The sequence below is a fragment of the Vanessa cardui genome, chromosome 26 (assembly GCF_905220365.1).
Source record: "Vanessa cardui chromosome 26, ilVanCard2.1, whole genome shotgun sequence".
NCBI classification, from domain to species: domain Eukaryota; kingdom Metazoa; phylum Arthropoda; class Insecta; order Lepidoptera; family Nymphalidae; genus Vanessa; species Vanessa cardui.
The window spans coordinates 2,732,911-2,755,040 of NC_061148.1; the positions used below are offsets into that span (position 1 = coordinate 2,732,911).

At 32.6% G+C, this 22,130-nt stretch overlaps 1 protein-coding gene across 19 annotated transcripts in view; it reads right to left on the bottom strand.

Annotated features, from left to right (window-relative positions):
* LOC124540859 (serine/threonine-protein kinase MARK2-like) overlaps nucleotides 1-22,130 on the bottom strand; it is a 167,620-nt gene that overhangs the window by 31,429 nt on the left and 114,061 nt on the right. The window contains exon 1 of one of the 19 annotated variants that reach the window (XM_047118642.1): nucleotides 18,394-18,552. The exons of 17 other annotated variants lie outside the window; for them this stretch is intronic. In XM_047118642.1, coding sequence (XP_046974598.1) covers nucleotides 18,394-18,417 — 24 coding nt within the window. In that variant the 5' untranslated portion in view covers nucleotides 18,418-18,552. Of the gene's footprint in view, nucleotides 1-1,085; nucleotides 1,199-18,393; nucleotides 18,553-22,130 lie in introns of those variants that run through there. One more of the 19 variants, XM_047118641.1, reaches the window with a different exon arrangement.

Genomic DNA, 22,130 nt, shown 5'->3' on the forward strand with positions numbered 1-22,130 from the left:
AGAAATAAGTATTTATAATTTTGGTGAGCGTACTTAATTCGGATGTGATCGGTTTTACGAATTTTGCCGCTGCTACATCTAAGAAGTGTCATACTATACACTTCATATCATGTTATTTATTTCAAAAGGATCTCAGATCTTATATTCTATAGAAGAAGTGGGAATAGACCTATTTACTTCTATTTTTTTTCTGTTTAGTGAAATATGACTTATAAAAACTTCGCGTAGCCCGAAATTAGTTCGCACAAGAATATTTTCGATGATAAGGCAGAAACGAAACGGATAAACATAAAAGCTTTATATTAAAAACATTATCACAGTAAACATGCTACGAAGGGATAAAACTGTTGATACACGAGTCCAACAACAGGAAAATCGGAAAATGAAACACATGGACTGTATGAGTTATGACAACATCAGAGATAAAATGCTTTTATTAAAGAAGGCTCTTCTCTTTACACTTTTATCCCCATATTATACTGAAATGATTTTAAAACTAAGTTCCACCGAGCAGACTGACTACAAAAAGTAAGAAGTGTTCTAAGAAGTGGTCAACTATTTACAATGACATTGATAGGTCTTGTATGGGAATCAATATCCATTCTTTCACGAATATATGTATTTGAAACATGTGCGGAAGGGCAACTGAAGAAATTATTTTTTGAAGAAGGATTTGATTAGATGAGACTCAGATACGAAACAAATGGATTTGGACCAACATACGATGGATTTGGACTAACATATAAATTTTTGAGTCGTAAAAAGAAACAGCTTGAAACTCGTATAGTTACCCTGATGACACGATTTACAAAAAATTTAGTATTCACAATTACAATCACTGTACTTATCAGTTCTGAAAATTAATCATATTTATATTATATGATATTATATATAAAGTATATATAGTCTATATTAATATAACAAAATGCGAAAGTATCCCTGACTGTATGTGTGTTGGTCTAACGGAACTCCAAGGAAGAATAACACTTCTTTATGCCTTTCACTTGACGAACAGTCCCAAACCGAGGCCGCGAACACCGACTAATATTATATAATATAATGAAATATATTACTGTATTTCGTACCGCATGCAACCTCTCGATGGCTTTCGTCCGTCGCCTCCTCCAAAGCTTCGATAGAAAAACGGGCGCCAGCAACGGCAACACTCGGTGTCGCATCGTTTGAGGATTTATTTTGATGGATTTAAAATAAGCTTCGTATACAGGACTAGCTGATCAGCTAGTCGCACGCGATCGATGTGGATATATAAAGACTTTTCGTCAGTAACACTTACAAACTTGTAGTAACTTTATTAACACGTTGCGTTTTAATTTACAATTAAATTCGTTATATTTTGTGCGATATCTATTATTAAAATTCGTAATTTATATTTTGACTAATACAAATTTCATATTAGTAAAGGAATGTCATGTTTACGTCATATTGTAAAACAAATAAATCACACGTTTACGTAATAAAATAATCACAAAAACACAGCTCATGAATACGTCGAAACGATAAAAGTTTAGCACGTACGAGATGATACGACGCAATGACCAAACTAAGAAATCACCCGCATTACTGATACGGTGACAGAATTATGGCAACAATAATAAATAACTTGTATCGCTTACATTGACATCGATTCGAGTGACGATAATAACGGACGAACTACGACAAGGATTTGCAATGAACGCCTGAATTGAAAATTAAAATGTTTTCTTGCTTTTTATGCTAAATAGAAAAAAAACACACTAAGAACTTTAAACAGTTCAAAATCACTGATTACGTCATAATTCCACATGATCAAGACTTAATATGGCATGCTTGAGAATTTGAACATTTTCATTCAAATATTCGACCATTTAAGTGTTCACTTTTCCATGTTACTACACGAAACTATAGATTCAAAACGATCTCAAAATATGTATGTGGATTCTCTCCTAAATCAGAGCAATCTTCAACGACGATAATATACATATAAACTAACAATAACCAATTATCTTTTTAGCTTTGCACTGATTCAAATTACACTTTCTGCAGAGCAGCAAGGCAACCAATGAAATCAAGCGAAACCCAAACAAGGTACTTCCAAATTAGAATTAATTCAAACAAGAAATGAAAAACGCAAATAAACTGTCAAAGTATTTCAGTGACATTATAATGTTATTGATATCTGAACCGACGAAGAACTTTTAGACAACCATAATCTTTTAGTTTTACCAATAAACTTTACATAGTAATAACTAACTCTTTCTAAAATCAAGAATTTCCCATTCGAAAGAAAAGGATACGATACTAAGCTAATCATTGGCAGATATAGTATAAAAGACAAGCAAACGAAACGAATTTAGTTACTTATACTATGAAATACATAGTATAAATAACTAAATTCGAGATATAATAGAACTCGCCCGATCAAACGATCGGTTTAATATTTGATACAATTATTAAAAAAAAAAACATAGAAATCAAATAAAACTCATCCTATAAAAGGGTGCGAAGTTTTCGTTGCTGAAATATGTTTATTTTTTTATGCCAGAATAAATTTTAAAACCCAAAACAAATTTCGAAACATGAGATACGTTAAGAGTAATTTCATCATTCTGAGTAACACCGGATTTAAGCAGTGATTTATAATTTATAAAGTAAAAATTAAAAAACATAGTTGCAAATATAATTGTAATTTGTAATAAATAATTAACGATTAACAATACAAATAAGACACAAGCGTGTCTCGAACACGTTCCGTCTTAAGCGAACAGTCAGCGATCGTTTTGAATGAGTTATATCAGCTTTATACAGTACACGTATTGAGAAACAAAAACATACCAATATAACGCGGTTCAAATAATCGAGGTTATCAGATAAGCGAGTAATTATGACACGATTACATTCTATTGCGAGCATTATGCGTGTGTAACATATTACTCGCCCTGAACCCAGACGGCGCTCGAGCAAGATATATATATATACATATATATATATATATATATATATATATATATATATATATATATATATATATATATATATTTATTATCAATTCAAATATGCCAATAGATATCTCCACCAGTAAGGATTGATCATTAACGTCGTTAATTCGAAGTATTACTAAAATACATCTTACTATTTTGTCAGCTCCACTGATCAATCAGATTTCTCTAACTCAACTCGACTAGCTTAATACTTATACAGAGTAGTTTAAACAATAACTTAAAAGGTTTCGTATCGAGCTTGGGTTTTTCATGTCCACATTATAAAAGTAAAACGCTATTAAAATATTCAAACGAAATGTCATTACAATCGATCGATTTACAGTTTTATATATACGAGTGGAATATAGTTTTGACAAGTGCAAACATCAGATGTAAAAGGTCAACAACAACACGCAACCTTCGACCAACGAAATCAATACTTATAAATAAATCGCCCTCGGATATTGTATTTACGTCATGAGTAAGTGTATCGTGTATGTGTCGCTCAATAAATTCACTATTTAGTGAAATCGATACGGAGAAGTTCCTTTTCTATGAAATAGCCAATAAGACTTTCTTAGTAACTGTGGTAAATTCAAGAGTTACGGTTATGTGTGTTATAATAGACTTTTATGGGTCATCCTATATTTAAAGTTATTTCTAACTTTAAATATAAAACAAAAGCGTTATAACAGTAGTAATAAAATTATTTCATTTCGAATAAAGAACACACATTAGATTATTTCATTAAGGTATATAAAAAAGTCGGTAACATTATAAATTTCACATAGCCGAATTTTGACTACAGCAGCCGGTCTTAAGGAGTAACTAGCTCATACTTAGCTTAAATGTAATTTCTTTAGCTGCTTAGTCTGCTATTATCCAATGGGGTGGCAATTGAACAGAGAGAGAGAATGAGTAGACACAGGACCGCTTCCCTGTCTTTCATTTTTTTTCGCTTTATCTACTTTCTATGGGACGGAAATTACCGGTACTTTACTTTTTGTTGCTACTGAGAATTTCTTTCGCTTATTTATAAACTTTTATTCTGACCAGAAACGATTAACTCACCATCTACAGCCTACAATCCATCTTCTAAACCAAGCAAGCCGTAATTAAACTTTAATATTATAATTAATAAAAAATCTTAATCCTGATACCCCGTTTCTTCAATTACAAATACCAATTTCCCTACTATATATCGAAAACAAAACAAAATGTCGCCAACATTGAAATTCTACAAAGTGTAGATACATACATCGAACAATCAATAAAACATTAATATATATAGATCAATTTACCTAATGTGGGTCGAACGAACTGGGCCGTGTTATATAACACGTACACACAAACACATGCGTACAATGTACGCTCGATAATTACAGTACGAACGATCAAATTAAACAAATCAACATTAGAACCGAGCAAAGATATGTACGACTGTCGGAACAATAAATAATAAACTTTCAAGACGTACTCGTACTTACAATACTGCAAATCCTTATAGACACTAGGGTAGACCGAGGCGAATCGGATCACAGGGCGAATCGGATCAAATTAAGATTTTTTTTGATAATTCAAATATCGCATTCACATAGAAAACACTCAACCGGTGTTTTGCGTCCCTCCTCTCACCCTGCACCTCCCGGCATAAGTATTATTTCGATCTCGCTTGTGAATCAATGACGAATCCACTCGTTATCGACTTGGTCGTTTGCGTGTGTCGCAATTTTGGCCCTCATCTAAGGTACGTACTTACGATTTATTTGTGTCATATTACGGATTTGTGTTAAAACTCAACCACATTGGTCTATATTGTTAAGCAAGGTGTCTGTATTAAAGAACCAATTTGCTTTTGAATGTAATCTTAGAGGTTAACGACTAAAAAATTTATTTCAAAAGTCTTAATTATGGGGCTAATCGGATCATATCGCCAGGGGCGAATTGGATCACACTTTTAAACTGATTTATTAAATTTTTAAGGTTATTGATTCAATTTTTTTTATTGTAGATGGTTCGACGATCAAAAGAAACCTTTGATACCTCCGATACTGTATGTTGTATCCGATACCGATGTTGGTAATGCCACAAAAGGCTTCAAAAAGACAGGAATATTTCCATTAAAAGCCAATGCAATATCTGACTACAAGTTCATCGGCAATCAAGAGTCAGACATTTTTGAGTCCCCAGTTCAGTCCCCAAGTTCCCAACAAGTGCAAGCCACAAATGTAAACTTTCAGATGACACACAGTGTCATCTGAAAGTTCACAACAATCTGACAAAGCCCAGTCTTCCACCTGTGTAGATGTAGGACAAAATAAGACGAAGAATAAAGCAATGCTATAAAAATTAAGAATTTATCAGAGAATACAGAGAGTGTCAAGTATCCCAAGTTAATTCACTCATTCACCATCCACAAGTTCACAACAAATTGACGAAGCCCAGCCTTCTATCTGTCCTGTAATAATTAAAGAAATTCTTCCATCACCTTAAAGTCTCCAGTTGCTTCTCAAAGATTTTTTAAAAATTTCAAAACTGGTCTTGCATTTAACATCACCACATAATAAGACTACTCTTCTCAAAAGAGAAACAAAAAAGAAATTTAAGGTAGACAATAAAACCAAAGAAAATAAGGAAAAGTTTGTCTGCAAAGAAAATACTTTGAAGAAGATGAAGAATAAAACAAAACAAAATATAAAAATTAAGAGTTCATCTACAAAGCAGAGAGACTGGCAGTGCATTTACTGTTACGAAATATTCGCGAATCCACCCACAGAGGATTGGATACAGTGCAATGTCTGCGAAGAATGGTGTCACGAAAATTGTGCTGATATGGGGGGAGATAAGGACCACATATATCTGAATTATGTGTCGATAATTAAAATTGATCCCATTATTAATTTTTTACTGATTCCAAAGCTATAGTATTAAGAAACTTAAAGTTTTATTAAATAATGTGTACGATCCGATTCACCCCGAAAATTGGGGCGATTCGGATATTTTTGTTTTTTTTGTTTTTAGTTCCTAATTAAGAGAATATATCTATGATTTAAATTTTCCAATGTTTATTTTACAGCCTATTGGTACTTTTGACATTTTAATTAATAAAAATAACATTATATAATCATTTAGTATGATTTTCTCAACTTCAAAGAAAAAGTGATCCGATTCGCCTCGGTCTATATAACATTGTCTAACATGTAAAAAATGTTTTCTTTCAAATCATAACTTTTATTACATAATCACCACCAAACAAATAATTATTTCTACTTGTGCGTTGTTGGATTAACATATAGCACCATTTCGTTGAAATTAGAAGCGTGCAGGTTTTCTCACGATGTTTTCCTCCACCGCCGAGCACGAGATGAATTACAGACACAAATTAAGCACATAAAAATTCAATGATGCTATAATTGACCCTGCCTGGGTTTGAATATGATTCAAACCCAGGCAGGGTTTGAACTTACAATCATCGGTTATAATATACGTGTTCATACTAATAGGCCATCTCGGCTATCACATCGAGCACAACACCCAATAACAATAAACTTATAAGCGCTTGAATCTAAAAGAACGTATACGCCACACGACTAAAAAGCAATTTCAATACTGAAAATTACTCTTATAATCTCAATTGGTGCTAAAATCTTCGTGGCTCTTCTAGTAGTGGTAAAGCGAATAAATAAAACTGTCACAGACTCGGCCGAGTTTTCGTTTCTGTGCGGAAAATTGAATTCCGTACGTTCACCTTTTAACTCTCCATCGAGATTAATATCAAAGGTTATACGTGTCCATTGTTCCAAACAATTGTTCGTTGATGAAAGAAATAGATACAATGAGATAGTGCCGCGATTACCGGTCGCGAAAGCGATTTCAATCACATTCAGAGTTTCGAATTGAAATACGAAACAATTTAACGACGCCGAGTCAAATAAATCCTGACTTGTTTCGAATTTGGAAGTTTGCAGACATCATTCGCCTTCAGAACATTAAGAAAATTGCCATCTTATATTTATTAGAAACTTTATTCAAACTGTTTATATAAATTTGATTTTTATCAAGTATGGTTTAGTTATTGATTTATTCTGCAGTCAGATTTTAAGATGCCCAATCATGCGTTTAAGATGACTGTTACCTACATTATATGCGTTAGGCGTGAAATAGACGGTTCATTATTTTTGTTACTACAAACAAATTAAACCTAACTTACTTAACAAATAATAAGAAAAACAGATTAGAATATTGCGGTATTCATTTTATAAAACTAAAAGAGCGGAAAGAGGAAATAACAAGTATAAACAAAAAATATTTTTCAATTTAAAATTGTAAAGGAACCAAACTATACGTATCTATTGTTTCATAGCTGCAGCCTCCAGGGTCGGATGTAGGAAGTTAAGTGACGTAGAGGTGGCAGATAAAAGAACGTTCAAGCATTTGATGGAGCAAGTGCCATTGTTCATGAGGTCTTTGTTTAAAACCGTACCGCTGAGCAAACTGTGGTGCACATCCCACAGTACGTGAGCGCTGCATGCCTGACTTGCAGCACATACGTAGTAACTTTTTATAGTTATATTAAAATGTTTTAAATATATACTCATGGAAGGATTTATTGCCGATACACGGGTCAAACTTTAATTTCGCAATATCTGTGGTTCAATCACGCGTAAATCAAACGATCTCCTACTTAAGTTGTTATTTGGAGAATCGTTGAGGCCGTACGAACTGCTTAGCCAACAAAGTTAAACTCTCTATGCAAAATACCGTTCTAAATTCGAATACATATCGATTTTTGATTAAACTATTTAATTGGTGTACTTCTAATGATTTGTGAAATTCATTATAATTATTTCAATGATACTAATAGAGGTCATTATGTCATAAATAGACATATCATTCGTCATTACTTTTCGTATCATATTTTGCAATATGGACAATATTCTAATTTGTTTCTGTTTTATCATTCTAAGATAAATAGATGAAGATCGTTAATTTGTATTACTAATTCTTATTAATTTAATTTATAAATATTATTTGATCGGTAGTACTCAATTTAAAATAGATTAAAATGGCATTCCTATTTTCTCTCTAACTATTAATATTACATATAAAGAGTGACAAGTTAATAAACATTAATCGCTTACGTAACAATAGTGTACAGAAACGTGAAAGAAAATTAATTGCTGTAACACGCTCGATACCATCTATAAAATTAAACGGAACACATCAAATCAATATCGTGTTTGTAAAGACGGACATAATAGAAAGACAAAACAATGAGACGATAGAAAGAACTGAACATTGGGATACACTGGGAAGAAACAATATGAGGTCAGAATATAATGAAATCAAGTTTATAGAAACTTGGTCTCGGAAGTGTAAATTGATGTCGATCTTGGACATATATGATCATTGAAAACTCAACTGTCAATATATACTACTACTAGCAACCCGCCCTGGCTACGCACGAGTGCAATGCTATGACTTCACTTCTTCACTTGTAGAAACTTCTAAAATGATCAGTGTTTCTTTACTATATTGTCCATATATTATATACAAAAACCTTCCTCTCGAATCACTATCTACTAAAAAAAACCGCATCACAATCCGTTGCTTAGTTCTAAAGACTTAAGCATACATAGGGATATCGAGACAGAGAAAGTGTTTTATACTATATAGTGATTATAAAGATGAAAGTGACTTTGTCTGTCACAGAACCGAATTTAAAGAATTTCGATATGAAGCATGCTTGAACTCCTAAAAGGATGCAGGCCTTTATGCCATAAAATTGACGACCAAATGCGACGTAAGCCGTGACAGTGAAGCTGCGTTTAACAAATAGTTCCGAATATGAGAGAAACAATCTACGAGAGATACAAACACGAAGAGATGCAATCACTCCGAATTTCACAATACACAGATGAGCTTAAGATTGGATCTTAATTGCAAATCGTAGCAGCCGAACTGTTGAAATTCAAACAGTACTACAATTTAGAACTATAAAACGTTGCGAATTTTACAATTTACAAGTCATAATCACATTATGTACACAAAAAACTAAACAGAAAATTACAAATTTTAAAAGTTTATATACATTAAATAAAGATTGAGCATAATCCAATTACTAAAACCATAACAAAACAGATATTCATAATGCGTATTAAGCTAATACTTGCGACACAGCTTTGGGTCAACACTAAAACCGTTTCGAAAGCAAGATCTATATTAAATAAATATCTGTCTCACTACAGAAATAATTTCTGTCAAAATCACACCAAGTGAATCTTAGATTCTACATTCACTTGGATTGCTAAATCTATTTACTAAGCTGTAATGGCACCTCGGAGTATTATACAAAAATTACGGTATCGCGACTGGTAAATACGTATATGGAACTGAATGTATTTAGGGCTGCAAATGTTCGTCAAATGGTCACCGTTAACGCGATGCAGATTTGACTCGAATCGACCTAATTAATTGTTTCACAAATTTTCACGAGGATACATCGAATGTATCAATATGACGGTATCTAGTCCAGTACTGAGAGGACGAGAGCCAGTGGTCTATAATAAGCATGGACCCACTCGAGCTCGAAATGCGCAAGCAGACAGGGCGTGAAGAATGGACGGTGGTTTTAATAATAAATTAAAAAATATATATCAATGTGATTTTTTACTTTGCATATTTTAAAACAATCGACGTTTTAAAGTTATTCAAATTACTGAACACCCAATAATGTCAGTTTTATTATAATAATTCCATCACAATGTATAATAAACTGATCACAGTGAGTTAAATTACACTTCCACATTTTTAAGCCACAAACTTTAGCCAATGTTGTCATAAATAATGGCAATGAACTTTGTCATTTGCTTCAAAACAACACATACTTTACTTCGCTCGAAATTCTGTCACACGTATTACTAAACCCCTATGAACGCCAGTTGGTTAAATATTTGTTTAAAGTATGATACGTATCTAATCGAGTACCTACTATTTTGAACGTCATGAAACAAAAAAAAGCGGTAGGAAACACAATTTCCTGCAACGTTCAGAGGAAAAACCTTCGAAACGAATGCTATCCTACTAATATTAAAAACGCGAATGTTTCTCGGGATGACTGAATATTTATTATCCTTTCACGCTAACACTACTGAACGGATTTTGAGCTCATACCCTGACTTAACACATGGGCTCCATAGCACCTTCCCTTCCCTTCAACATGATGTATAGCTACATCTACTTACAGTCAAAACAAAACACTAGCTGTATTACTACATACATTTCCCGAGCGATTACGATTGCGTTGGTAATATAAAATTTTACCTTGAAGTAGTCATGTTTAAATGTACCGATCAATGTTATTATCCTCGGCTCCCGGCTTACCTGTAAATAAGGAAAAAAACAACGTTAGTTATGATGAAAGTATTATAAAGCTAATATGCACAATTTACATAAAAAATAAGGTGTAGTACCTTAAAATAATCAATAAAACAGTAAAAAAGGGAAGTCTATTTACAAAAAACAACAACAAAAACAGCCTGTAAATTCCCACTGCTGGGCTAAAGGCCTCCTCTCCCTTTAAGGAGAAGGTTTTGGAACATATTTCACCACGCTGTTCCAATGCGGGTTGGTGGAATACACATGTGGCAGAATTTCTATGAAATTTGTCACATGCAGGTTTCCTCACGATGTTATCCTTCACCGCTGAGCACGAGATGAATTATAAAGACAAATTAAGCACATGAATCAGCGGTGCTTGCCCGGGTTTGAACTCGCAATCATCGGTTAAGATGCACGCGTTCTAACCACTGGGCCATCTCGACTCTATTTACAAAACCAACATGATAACATGGAGCCCGATACATAAATAATATGGAGGCCGTAAATGTTCGACATGTGGGCAGGAGGCTGCGTCTCTTTTACGAGGCAGATAAACACTGTAACAACATCTCACGTATAGCAAATGCCTGGCCGAATCGCCAGTTTGCATAACCCTTATAAAATATCCGATGATATAATATTTATAATGAAGAAAACTAAGTTAATATCCATAAATAATTAAAAGTTATATGTTACACGCATACACGTGTACGTTTCGTTTTGTACATGTGTGGGTTCATCCGGAATACGACGCCGGTACCGGAAAGAAATCTCCCGGAAGCCATGCTCGGATACTTCAGTGTTTTCTTCTGAATGCATGTTGGGTCTGATTTTACAACATTTAAAAGGAATATAATATATATTTATAAATTCTTAGATATGAAATATAATACATTGCAAACATAAGATAATTAGTATAGTAAAGTATAATAGCGTGGAAATCAGTAGTTAGTTTAGCCACATATATGCATTATATGCGGTGGTGAAGAATCGTGAGAGGAAACTGTTATAATCCGAGTAGTTACCACCAAATCTGAGCATACCTATATAATAGAATAAGCTTCAAACCATCTCTTTACAACGAGAGGTAGCCTGTATGCAACATCGAAAGTTATAGATATGTATGTATCATTGAAATTATACCTAAAAATCTTGCGCTATAAACTATAAACTGATATAATTTTGTTTAGTCTTGCGAAGCCGGGACGCTAACAAGTACAATTTTAAGTACTTTCATAATATTTTCTGATAGTATTATATACAAACTTCGTGCCGCCCCATGAAAACAATTCAATAAAACAAAGCAACCGGAACTAAGAAGACTTTTAAGAGTTTATAAAAGATGTTTAAGAGTAAACTAAAGTAAACTCCCCACGGAAACTGCTCATATAGCTTAACTAAATTACTCGTTCAAGAAGCATTTTAACTTTCTAAATAAGAAACGTTAAATTTATGCCTTTGTAAGAGTCATAAACAGGAATTGATTACGATTGTAAAAGAAAAATATGTACTAAAAATTGAAAAATCACAGTGCATATACAACAAGAGATCATTTACTACGTGAATTCATAATTTTAATTATAAAGAAAACTTTGTGTGTCAAAATAAATTCGATCGCATGTAAATCCATAAATCCACCAACTTGTAGTCAACCAGCATTATGGAAAAGGAGAGTAGACTCTTCGTTTCAACAATGAAACATTAACGGTGTGTTGAAATTATTATAAAATTTACCTATCGTTTGAAAAAAGCGATCATAAAATATTCTCGATCGATCGATTAAATCTTTACACAAAATATTATTGAAGATAACTTTTCATACACAAAGCTAAGGACTAAAATCTCAGTAATATCTCCATGCTGAGGTGACTGTGAGATTCTTTACAGAATCAAGAGTGTCGCGTGCTCTCTCGAGAGAGCATCGCGCTCGTGTTCTCAGCTAAAGCGCTACGACACGTTAACCTAAATTAACAACACTGCACTTAGAATTCACTTATCAATAGAACAGCGTTTCTACTTCAAAATTGAATCTACATACGTGAACATACAAAATGGACTCTTGTCTTGTCAGTACCTAGATTTTACAGACAAGTTGTTGTACGCGACTTCGTTTGCTTTTTAAGGTACGTCGGGTAGCATAATTCTAGGAGTTTAAGCGTGCTTCCCACCAAATTACATGAAAATCGGTTCAGTGGTTTGACCGTGATAGAGAAACGGAACGGAATTACTTTTGCAATTATAATATTAGTAAAGATAAACGTTTACATTACGTAAGATCGTATATTTCCAAAGGAAGAGGATATATTTAAAGGTTTTCAAAGAGACTTCTCGCGAACTGAAGTTACGTTAAAGGCATGTGTTTATCGTTTTATTAAAATGTAATGAAACTCGCGGATTGTGTATCATCAGCAGACAAACGGGATCCGCTGAAAAACGATTTACGTTTTAATGAGAACGTTTTTAATTAACTGCGAAATAGAAAATAAACTTCGCCTAATCACGGGGAACTCAATTCATTTACGAGTTACGACTTATGCTAAATTTCTCTTTGGCATTAAAATGGATCCGCTCTCAAAAAACAATTAGCTCAACTTAAACTTAACTTTAAAATGATCTATTAAGTAACCTATAAACGATCACAATTAAATTTAGAAGACATACTTACATAACTTACAATAGTAAATTACATACTGTTAGAGGTACTTTTATATATATATTGTTATCTTTTATAGCATATACATATGTTCTATATGATGTATTTATTTGTCTTGGAATAGGTCCGTTGTATATATGGCGTCAGCAACGGTTTTACATTACGAAATGAATGTCTTCTCTAAATTTGAAACCCCCAAGTCTTATTATTTAAGCTGTGCAATGTAATTCTATAGTCAGACAGTTAAATTATTTACTTTATTAAGTTAATTAAATAATAAATTTTAAAAATATCATAAAAATCTTTTTACGCTCAAGACTTCAACGATATAGATAAGTACAAACACCTAGAAGTACAATTAAATACCAACTTTAATGGTCAATTAATCTTAAACATTGGATTTATGATTTACTAGTTATCGCCCGCAGCTTCGCTAATGGTGGCTGTGGTAATTTTAGGTTTAAAAAGTAGCCAATGTCCTTGGGGTTCAAACTTGTTCCATGTTAAATTTAATCAAGTTCAGTTCCGTTGCTTATCCATAACAGACAGACAGAGTTACTTTCGCATTAACTAGTATATATTATATTTATTATATTATATACGGTATAATTTCCACTTGACTCCGCGCCTGCAGTCAACGACTCGTGCATGCATTATAAATTTGTATCGAATACAATAATGAGCCTAAACTCTATCTAAAGCCCAGCATAGCGGAACTCGACAAAGGCACACTTAGCCGCTCTTTACATAAAGATACCTAAAACCCAGTTTCCATCCCGAGGGTAGTGACCTAGTTTCTCGTTCGGATAGCACGTAGGAGGGGAAATGAAACTACGGGGAAAAATTGTATTATATTAAAAAAAAAAAAACATATATATTTACTAGTAACCAACTAGCAAGCTAGCTTAATATTTATATTATAAATGTAAAAGTAACTCTGTCTGTCTTTCACGACAAAACCGCTGAACCGAGTTTGATGATTTGGTATGAAGCAAACTTTAACTTGATCAAGACCAAAAAATGGCTACTTTTTGCCTAACACGCGAGGGGAGACGCAATAGACTACTAATAAAATAATAGCGTAAACCAAAAATCCACTAGAATCTATGTATATTCATACAAAGTCGAAAAGGCAATCCTGATTGATCTTACAAATCTCAGCCTGTACCAGTTAATAATGTGACCAATTCCTCACCGATTTAAAAATCTTTTAGCATTCAATACCCTATTTCCTTCAATTTATTGAGAGGGCTTATACACTATATAACATTACCCACACGGGGCGGAACAGTGAGTGGAATGAACCGTATAGTAATAATATCTATTTTAATTTGTTTTTATTTTGCGAAAAGTTATTGACAATTAAACTACTAAACTATGTTTCGACGAAGACAATCAGTAGATCTTTATTAAACAATAAATTCAAGACTTTATTGGCATTAAAAAAAAATTTAACCAATCATCAAATCCAATTAGCATGTGTAACAAAAAGCACAAAGGATTCAGAAATGTATACCTGTTATCGCCTCGCAACGTATTCGGAGTTTCTGATCCTTACATAACGATGAATAATTAAACATATAATTCGTTATTCTCATTGGAACAGAGTCGAGAATTCAACTTGAAAACCTTCAAAACAAAGAATTCGAACAGTTGCTCGTACAAACAGGATACAAATGATTTGCGGAGTTACTTGACCTACTGAATTACTCATTTTGCGATATTTTCTTTAGAATGCGATTCAAAGAGAAATATCTCAACGCCATGTCACTTTCCGAACACTATTACACTATTTTATGATTACATATATAATCTATATAAATAAATGGGGATCCTTGAAAGACGAAGCCGCAAGAACCGACTAGTATACTGTGTATATTTGCATTAAACCCCTCAGACTTTACATTACTTGTGACCCGTATTCCATCCGACCCTAGTGCCGCAAGGAGTAGGGCATAAACTGTTTATAATGTAAATTAGAATTTCTCTTAAGCAAATATTCACGTTTTACGATAGTTCCTTAGGTAAGTGTATATGTGTGTGACACGGACATATAGACTAACCAATATTTTTGATCCTGAATTATAATTACACACACACACAGAAAAAGCCCTGTAAATACATGAATACAGTGATAATTAAAAAAATTACTTACTGCTATTATAATAAGTCTGATTTTACATAAAAATCAAATTACATGAGTTATTACTTTATTTCTCTAATACAAAATTCTCAGCAGCATTCCACGTCAAGTCGGCAGAGCAGTACTAAAGCCATAAGTCCAGCGTCTAATCTTTCACCTTATGTCGGATTTCCAAACCAGTGGAGTACATACTCATATTTTGCACACGATTTTCTACTTTAATATTTAATATGAAAGTGTCAAAATTATCTTGTATTTAATTCATTAAAAACTTTTATTTTCACTCTGATATTACATTTTCCAATCCAAATAATAAATATACCTAGCCAAGCGTACAATGGACTGACAGATTTGTTCAGATTCCTCGTTTCGATTCGACATTTTATAAATAAAGTTTCGTAATTTGCGAATGGATACAAAACCCATAGACCGTACAAACGTTGAATGTCATCGAGTACAATGTTGCCAGTATTAGCAACTCTTACATCTGTTATATAAAAGGCAACGTCCGAATTGACTATCACAACGAATGATAAAATACAATACATATGAATTTTGAAGTCGACTTTAGTTTTGTAATAAAATATCTCACTTTCAAATGTGTGCGTTTCATTTGCACATAGTATATATACACAATACATAGACAAGAGTGTAGCACTAAAGACACACTAATATACTTTTTTCAAACATGCCGACGAAGCCCGCCCTACGACGTGCAACAAATACCCGACTATGTACAGTCGGGGTAAGAAAAAGTTCGTCACCTTAAGATCTATTTTCGTGTGCTCAGTACGAGCGATAATCTGCTTTACCGATCGAGAATATATGACACTGACAGACATATTGTGACAATTCAGTAGAATATATCATTAAATATTATCATATGTTTTAATTTGTAATTACTAATTGCGCCATTAAAAATATTTCATGTTGATGTAAAACTAGACGTAGTCCAAAGTTTTGCTACTATTTTGAAGCAAGATATCATACTATGTAAGTTTAATTTTTTATGCAGTTATCAGTTTAGAGCTTTAGATTCAAAAGGTACTAAGAGTTTACGATTTGACAAAGGAATGATTTTGAAAACTGACAAAGGTTTTCTTACTCTGACTGTACACCGACGTGAAGTTGGAGCAAATTGGTTCGCTTCCGAAATTTTCGTAACCGTGTCAGCTTCATCAAAAAGGACGCGAGTTGACAGGAATTAGAATTAAGCCAGTCTTCTTGAAACTACTGCATGGATAATTAATGTTAAACTAGTTTAATTAAAATGAGTTTTCCCATGTAAGCTCGTTATACCATTATCATTACATAGTATAAAACAAAGTCGCTTACCACTGTCTGTCTGTTTATATGCTTAGATCTTTGAAATTACGCAGCGGATTTTTACGCAGTTTTTTTTATAGATAGTGATTCGAGAGGAATGTTTTTTTATATTTTATTTTACCTGTTTCTGTACTATATTGTATACAATTGTAATGTAATGTAAAATTCTGTAGTATATTTAGTGTCATTATTACACCCGTACGAAGCCAGGACGGGTTGATAGTTATTTAAATACAATGTATTATATAATAATATATATGTATATATATTCTACGTATCTCACTTCTCACCTAAAAACTGTATGTACTTATAGTTTTTATATAAAATAAAATTGATTAAAAAAGTAAATAGCTTCCGAACGTCGAATCAAACGAGGCTAACAACTAGCCCGACCCGAAGGGATGCTGCGTACATGTGACCCTTGAATAATAGACCAATATCCCGGTCGTTCGCCCGTTATTATGTTTTCTCGTGTGCGAATCTTGCGTCTTATAAATCCGTGCAACACGTTCGTGAAATTAATTTCGTTGTAATACAGTTCAGGTGGCCGGAGTTAAGCACTTGCTTTAATAAAGACGAAACATATTGGTTGCACTGAACTGTTTCAGCTATTTTGAGTTCACATTTCTTCTTTTGTAAGACTCAGTAATTGTTGGGCAACCTAACTTTGGCTTTCATTCTAGAAAAAAAAATGAGTTTTTTCCACCAAGCTGTGGAAGTGGTGCATCCCCACCATGTTTCTTTCGTTGCTGAGCTTGAAATTAATTATATATAGGTACATAACTATATACGACCTAAGCACATGAAAAATAAGTGTTACATCCCTGAGTTTAAATTATATTCAGCTTCATTATAAATATATCGACTTGTTATAATCAATTGTACGTTTTTCATTTACTTTTTGTATTAATGTTTAAATAAATCGTATGCTAAAACACTGCCGTCACCGCTACTTCGCCCGCTGACATTGGGACGTGTAATACAATACACTGTTATATTATACTAAGCTCTTCGTGCGTAATCGTGGGCTTTCGTTTATTATAATAAAAAGTTTTATCTTATCACACCATCCGCTTGGAATTACATACTCCATACAACGCTAAGCCGCCCGAAAACAATCTAAGATATTATTCAGATTTGAAATAACACACGTGTGGGTGGTGCGAACACAGCCTGGCACAGAGCCTATACAATAACATGCTTAATTCATTCATAGTGAATTGAAATTAGAATTTGATAATAAAACCGCGGGATGCCACTGTCATTTGATTAATATAAATACATAAAATTTACCTATAAATATTAAATGATTAATAATAAGAGTCTTTTCAGAATATACGAAGCTGATTTGAATGCAAGTTACGGTATAAAATTTAATTATTTTTTTAATAAATTTATGTTTATCTTATTTGCTCATATCAAATCATTGCTATACAAGTACGAGACAACTCAACTGTTACAAGAAATGAACTGTAATCTCAACGTGAGTCATTTTTGTAAATAAGGAAAGTCGAATAATGATAGTGATTTATACATAAAAATATTGACACCGATATTTCGTTATAAAATTGATATACGATTGAATGAATGAAGTTCTCATTTTTACAATCGAAGGTCGCATCCTGAGTGAGCCTTCGAGTGAGCCTTCAAATTGGTACACGTAGCCCTTTTCCCGTGTTCGTTTTCTATTATACATAGGGGAATTAAGACAACATATCAAAGTACGTATAAGACTTGTTAATGACTTCAATTAAACAATCAATCAAATATGTAACCACATCCGGTTACCACTAAACAATAAAACAAACATCCAAACCATTTCCGTACAACACTAATTATATTCAACACAAAAGTAAATAATAAAATGGCATGCTTTTCTTAAAAACTTTGATTGAGATAAACATATATATTACCAAGTATCTACCCTTGACGCCCATCTTCAATTTATCTTGATTAACAGAGATCACTGAGGGAGAACAATCCGTCACAATTCACAGGTGAAGCACATTTTAAAAGTAACTTTTTCTAATTCACAATCAATCCGTTTTTAATGATTTATCGAACACGAATACCATCACATTATTATGACAAAGTAATATCAAACTCAAAATAGTTAATAAAGAAATTGAGATTAGCTCGATTTCAAATCACTCCTCACCCAATCTCGTATATATTCACTCATAGTTCGTAACACAAATCATTTCAGTATATAGCAGTATAACACTTATTTGATTAATATTTTAGTTACCGTGCTGAAAATAAAAAATAAAAAAAACATAAAAAATTGTAAGAATTCAAATTAAAATTAAAACAAAAATATTCAAACATGCATGTCAATCAAAATTAAAACGCTCAGCCTCAAGTGTATATGTGTAAGTGTAGTATTTTTACAACATTGTTAGGCGGACGAGCAAATTCAACAATTTGATCTTAAGTGGTCACCACTGCCCTTAGACATTGTCGCTGTTAATAAAGTTTAACTGTTCCTTAAATGACCAATACGCCAACAGCCTTGAGGGTACACTGCCGCACAAAACCTTCAAAATGTGAGACTGGGATAAATTATTGACTTTATGGTACGATTAACATTTATAAATATTTATTATAAAGCAAAGCAAAGAAATTATATTTAACATAATTTTAATTTTTTAACAACATGTTAAATGTATAAATTAAAGAACGTATCTATTATTTTTTATTTTTTTTAATTTACGAAATCCGACCAATATTGTTTTCAACGCAGTAAGGTTCAACGAATTTAATTTCCTTCCTTTTTAAATATTAAAAAAAAAGAACCTGCGTCAAACCTTGACATTGACGTTGACATTTATAGATAATACCATCATAAAAAATGTATCTAAAAAAAAACAACGATGGAGACTGTCCGCAGAGCTATTAAGTCTAAATGAGAGTATCAATATGCAGACCTTGAAAATGAATAGAAGATTAATCAAGGTTATTAATAGGAAAAAATATAATTAACTTTCTAAGCGGGTCCACGGGCTAACAGTGAATTAGAATTTAATTATAAATCTCAGGCCGACGCAAGGCCTCGCATTAGTATACAATAACGTAATATCCTTTCTAGGAATATTTATTTATTGCAAGTACGTTCAAATGACTACCACCAAAGTCAAATACTTATGTTAATTCAATAATAGCAGAAACTAATTCCGATAAAGTTATAAACGACATTACACACTTAGTAATCTCATTCTATAAACTCTTTATTATGAACATTATAAATGTGAATCCTTTTGTTGAATTTGATGAAATTATTTGGGTGTTTTCGGTAGTGAAAAATAAATTACGAAATTTGATAATAAATAAAATATATGTTGAAATATACTTAAATATTTTGATTTTGACTCATATATGTACGTATATAACAGTACATTATTTATTTATCAATAATATTTAAACGAAGTTATGACTTTTCGTTTTTTTTTATTCTGCAATATCACGTGACCTACACACACGAGCCGCCATGTAGTGGCGTCAGATGGGCAAAAACTGTCATATCAATATCATCTAGCACTTTGTTAAACAACTTTTCTGGAGTTTTAATGGAATTATTTTTGAATTACACTCCAATAATATTGATTATAATTCATTATTTTCCTAAAAAATACAAAATATTTATATCTATTAATGTTGAATTAGTGCCAGTCTTATACATACAACTGATTTTTTTATCAATATGACGTCACCAAAATGACTGGACAGCGTTTTTGCGAGACTTAAAAACGTCTAAGGTATTTTTTGTAGCTCTTTATTGAGAAATTAAACAGTTCGAAGTACCTCTTCAAACATTGTAGAATACCCTATTGTACGATAGGTGGTCTTTGTTCCTATGAGTAAAATTCAATTTACCTATTACAATAATTATAAACATTAAGAATGCTTTTAATTTATTTTGTAACAAAACATAAACGCAACGTTTAAATTATTCGAAAATAGAACGTGACTTTCTATCGGTACAAGTACACGCACAAAATATTCACATATACTACGACACAAGTTAGATGTAGCATCGGTAAAATTCGTAAAACCGATCACATCCGAAGTAAGTACGCTATCCCAAATTATCAATATTTATTCCTTATGTGAATTTGATACTTACAAAAAAGTAACAACTTGTAATATCATATGACCTAATACATTCGTCAATTTGACACGTCGATTTAAATGCACTTGCTTTTTGCTCCAGTTGAACTGACGCTAGAATCTATAACGACGAATAGCGTCGAATGGCGCGATAGGGAGCTATTTCTATTGGTACTATAAATCGGCAGTAATCGGTTTTATTGAATTTGCCGGTGATCTATCTAAGTTGTTTCGTACTATATCATCTACGGATATGTCACACAATCGGAACCGAAAATGGCAAACGACAAAAAACAAAAATGAATGAAATGCTTAGAGGGATAGCGAGAAATGATTACACAATTCGTATAGAGAATGACATAACACATCAGAACTAAGGGCAGGAACACGTAGGCATAATGTAATATTCACACAGCCAGTTCGAAGGCTTATAGGTGAGCTGGATCGATACGGAACAAGCACGCTGCACTACGAAACGTTTACCCAGCGACAAACAATATACACTGCAATTTGTAACGCATATCAGAATCGGAGTTATTTAAAACGGCTACTGCTAACTGCTCTTGAATTTCAATAGGAATAAAAATATTAGTAACTAGTTTCCGGATGCGGCTTTAGTTGCGTGTGGGGGAGGGAGAAGGCAGATGTAAGGTTCTCTTTGTACTTTTCTGTACTCTTCACAACATGTATTCAGAATATCATGATGATTAAAAAATCAAAAATTATATTTGAACGTTCATTTTGTAAAGCTATGAAGATTCTACAGACAACATATCACTAGTAACTCTTCTTTGTTTGATATAAATTAAGTTAGTTAAATACAAACAACATGAAACATATCCTACATGAAAGTAACTTGAATACTTAATCAGTGATACATTATAAATAAATATAGCCCAGTGAAATATTAGCTTTAAATTATGTAGCAAGCAAAAGAGTCACAAATCGTTATTTAATAAAGGAATCCTCGTTTACAAGGCTTTTTTTAAATTGAGTTAAAAGTGTTAATTTTATACATTCCACTGTTAAGCAGCGTCGTTTCAGCGTTTGTTATGTAAAATATTCTAAAGGAATGGAAAACTTTCCATTATATTTCATACAATTTAACTCTCATCTTACTCCGACTTAGCTTTTGTATTTGAGCATCCAAATATTATGAATCTTTGAATAAAGTCCGTTAGTTTCATAGTCAAAGTTAATTAAATATTTAAAAAAAGAACAACTTTAAAAAAAAGTTTAATTCAATATGCACGCTAAAACGAGGTTACATTTGTGTTATATAGTATTATACAATTCACGAGTATCATAATCGTGGTCATAAAATCACTAGCTTTTGCATAGCTGTTGATTTAATCCACACAAACAGCTACTTTATTTCACTAAAAGGTTATTAGAAAATTTACGAATATCATACAGCATACAATGACGGAAATATAAAAATGTTGAATCAACAGTTTAATTTTATAAAGTTTGTAATGCGAAGTTTAATATGTTTGAATGTTTTTATTGTTCCATACATGTATGTACGGTACAGCGGTTTGAT